Here is a 1561-nt window from a genome sequence, read left to right on the forward strand (position 1 = left end):
TGATTAACCCACAACCATTAGGAGCACAAGAGGGCAACCAAACTGGATTTGCGTGGCACCTTCCCCCCCGCCGCCTTGTGCCGTCTGTCTAGTCGAAACGGGAGGGGGAAATAACCACTCGTCCAATCCAGTTTCCCGATTCCTCGCCTCTGCCTCTAGGGAAGCCGTTCAATGGTGGGACTGCCCTCTGCTCGCACAGCACCGACGCCGAGCCCTCAACAACCCTTTCCCAGGAGGACCCCAGTGGCCCAGAACTGCTGGCTCGAGGAACAGAACCCCAAGCCAGCCCAGGGTAACGGGGGCGCCCAAGCAAGAGCCCAACAGAGTTTTATTGTCCAGCCTTGAAGCAAAAGGCACCAGAAAAAAAGGGCCCCCGGGGGGGGGGGGGGGGGGAGCTGAACGAGGAGAAAGAGGAGAACAGCCCCCCCCCCAAAAAAACGCGCTCTGTCTGCAGCTTGACAGCGGGGGGTCTTAAGGGCATGGGGTGTGGGGGGGGGCGAGGTGAAGCTGTTTGGCCTCTCCTCGCGCTCCGCGGCAAGCCCCCTCGCCCCTCCTTACCAGCCGGGCCAGAAGCGGCGGCCCCAGCGGCCCCTCCAGCTCCAGCAACGCCGGCAGACGGTTTCCTGGTGGTTAACATGGCCGCTGGAAGGGAGGGAGAGGGGAACGCATTTCAGGGCGCCTCCTGAGCGGCGCCTCCTCCGCTTCACCGGCCTGGCCTCGCCGAACGCTGGCGCCCGCCGCCGTCCTCTTGCCCGCAGCAGCAGCAGCGCCCAGCCGCGCTCCCCGCGGCGGCATCCGTCCCCCCCAAGCCCGGGCCCGCCGGGCGGCCGCAGCCCCCCGCCCCAGCCTCGTCCTCTGGCCCTCGGCTTCCTTCTCCAGCGGGAAGAGAGGCGGCGGCAGCGGCAGCAGCAGCAGCGAAAGCGCCGCCGCCGCCTCCCGGCCCAAGCGCATCACCCCGCCACTTTCCAGGATCCTGTCGAGTCCCTCGCGCCCCCGCGCTCTGCCTCCTCGTCGTCCCCCCCCCCCTTTTAACGCAGCCGCGCAAGCCTTTCCCGCTGCCTCTGGGAGCCCGCGGCACTTTCACTTTCAGAAACCCGCAAGGCTCGGCGCGCGGGTTCACAAAGGCCGAGCCAAGTTCTAGCTGCGTTCCGCCGCGGGGATAGCCCAGCAGGCTGCCGTTCTTCCCTCTTGCAGGGCTGCAGCTGACTTAGCTTGGCTGCTGAGGCGAAGTGACCATCCCCTTCCTCCCCCCTTCTCATGTGGTCTCTGGGAAAAGGGGAGGAGGGGGAGGCGTAGACATTGACGTTTCTAAGGCAATGCTCAGCTGCCCTTCCCCCACCTTCCTGGCCACAAAACGAGAGGAGAAGGAGGCTGGCAGACTCCCCCCCCCCATGCATGCCACACATAGAGACCACCCCTTAATTAGCCTCCACACTTTAACCTTCCTCCCTTTCTCCTCATGGGCCAGGCCACAAACCCATGGCCTTGTCACCTGCTGTCCTACACCCTCTACTTATGCTGCCTAGGAAACACAAGCTCCCTTCTTCCCTTTTCTCAACTG

General features: G+C 64.9%; 1 protein-coding gene across 1 annotated transcript in view; it reads right to left on the bottom strand.

Moving 5' to 3' along the window:
* Positions 1-930, bottom strand: part of DYRK2 (dual specificity tyrosine-(Y)-phosphorylation regulated kinase 2) — a 33133-nt gene extending 32203 nt beyond the window's left edge. Inside the window, exon 1 of the mRNA XM_015405716.1 lies at positions 559-930. Within this exon, the coding sequence (XP_015261202.1) occupies positions 559-637 (79 nt within the window). The 5' untranslated portion in view covers positions 638-930. The remainder of the gene's footprint in view (positions 1-558) is intronic.
* Positions 931-1561: the final 631 nt, after the last annotated feature.

The sequence above is a fragment of the Gekko japonicus genome, unplaced genomic scaffold (genome assembly GCF_001447785.1).
Source record: "Gekko japonicus isolate JY-2015 unplaced genomic scaffold, Gekko_japonicus_V1.1 scaffold53, whole genome shotgun sequence".
Classification (NCBI taxonomy): Eukaryota; Metazoa; Chordata; class Lepidosauria; order Squamata; family Gekkonidae; genus Gekko; species Gekko japonicus.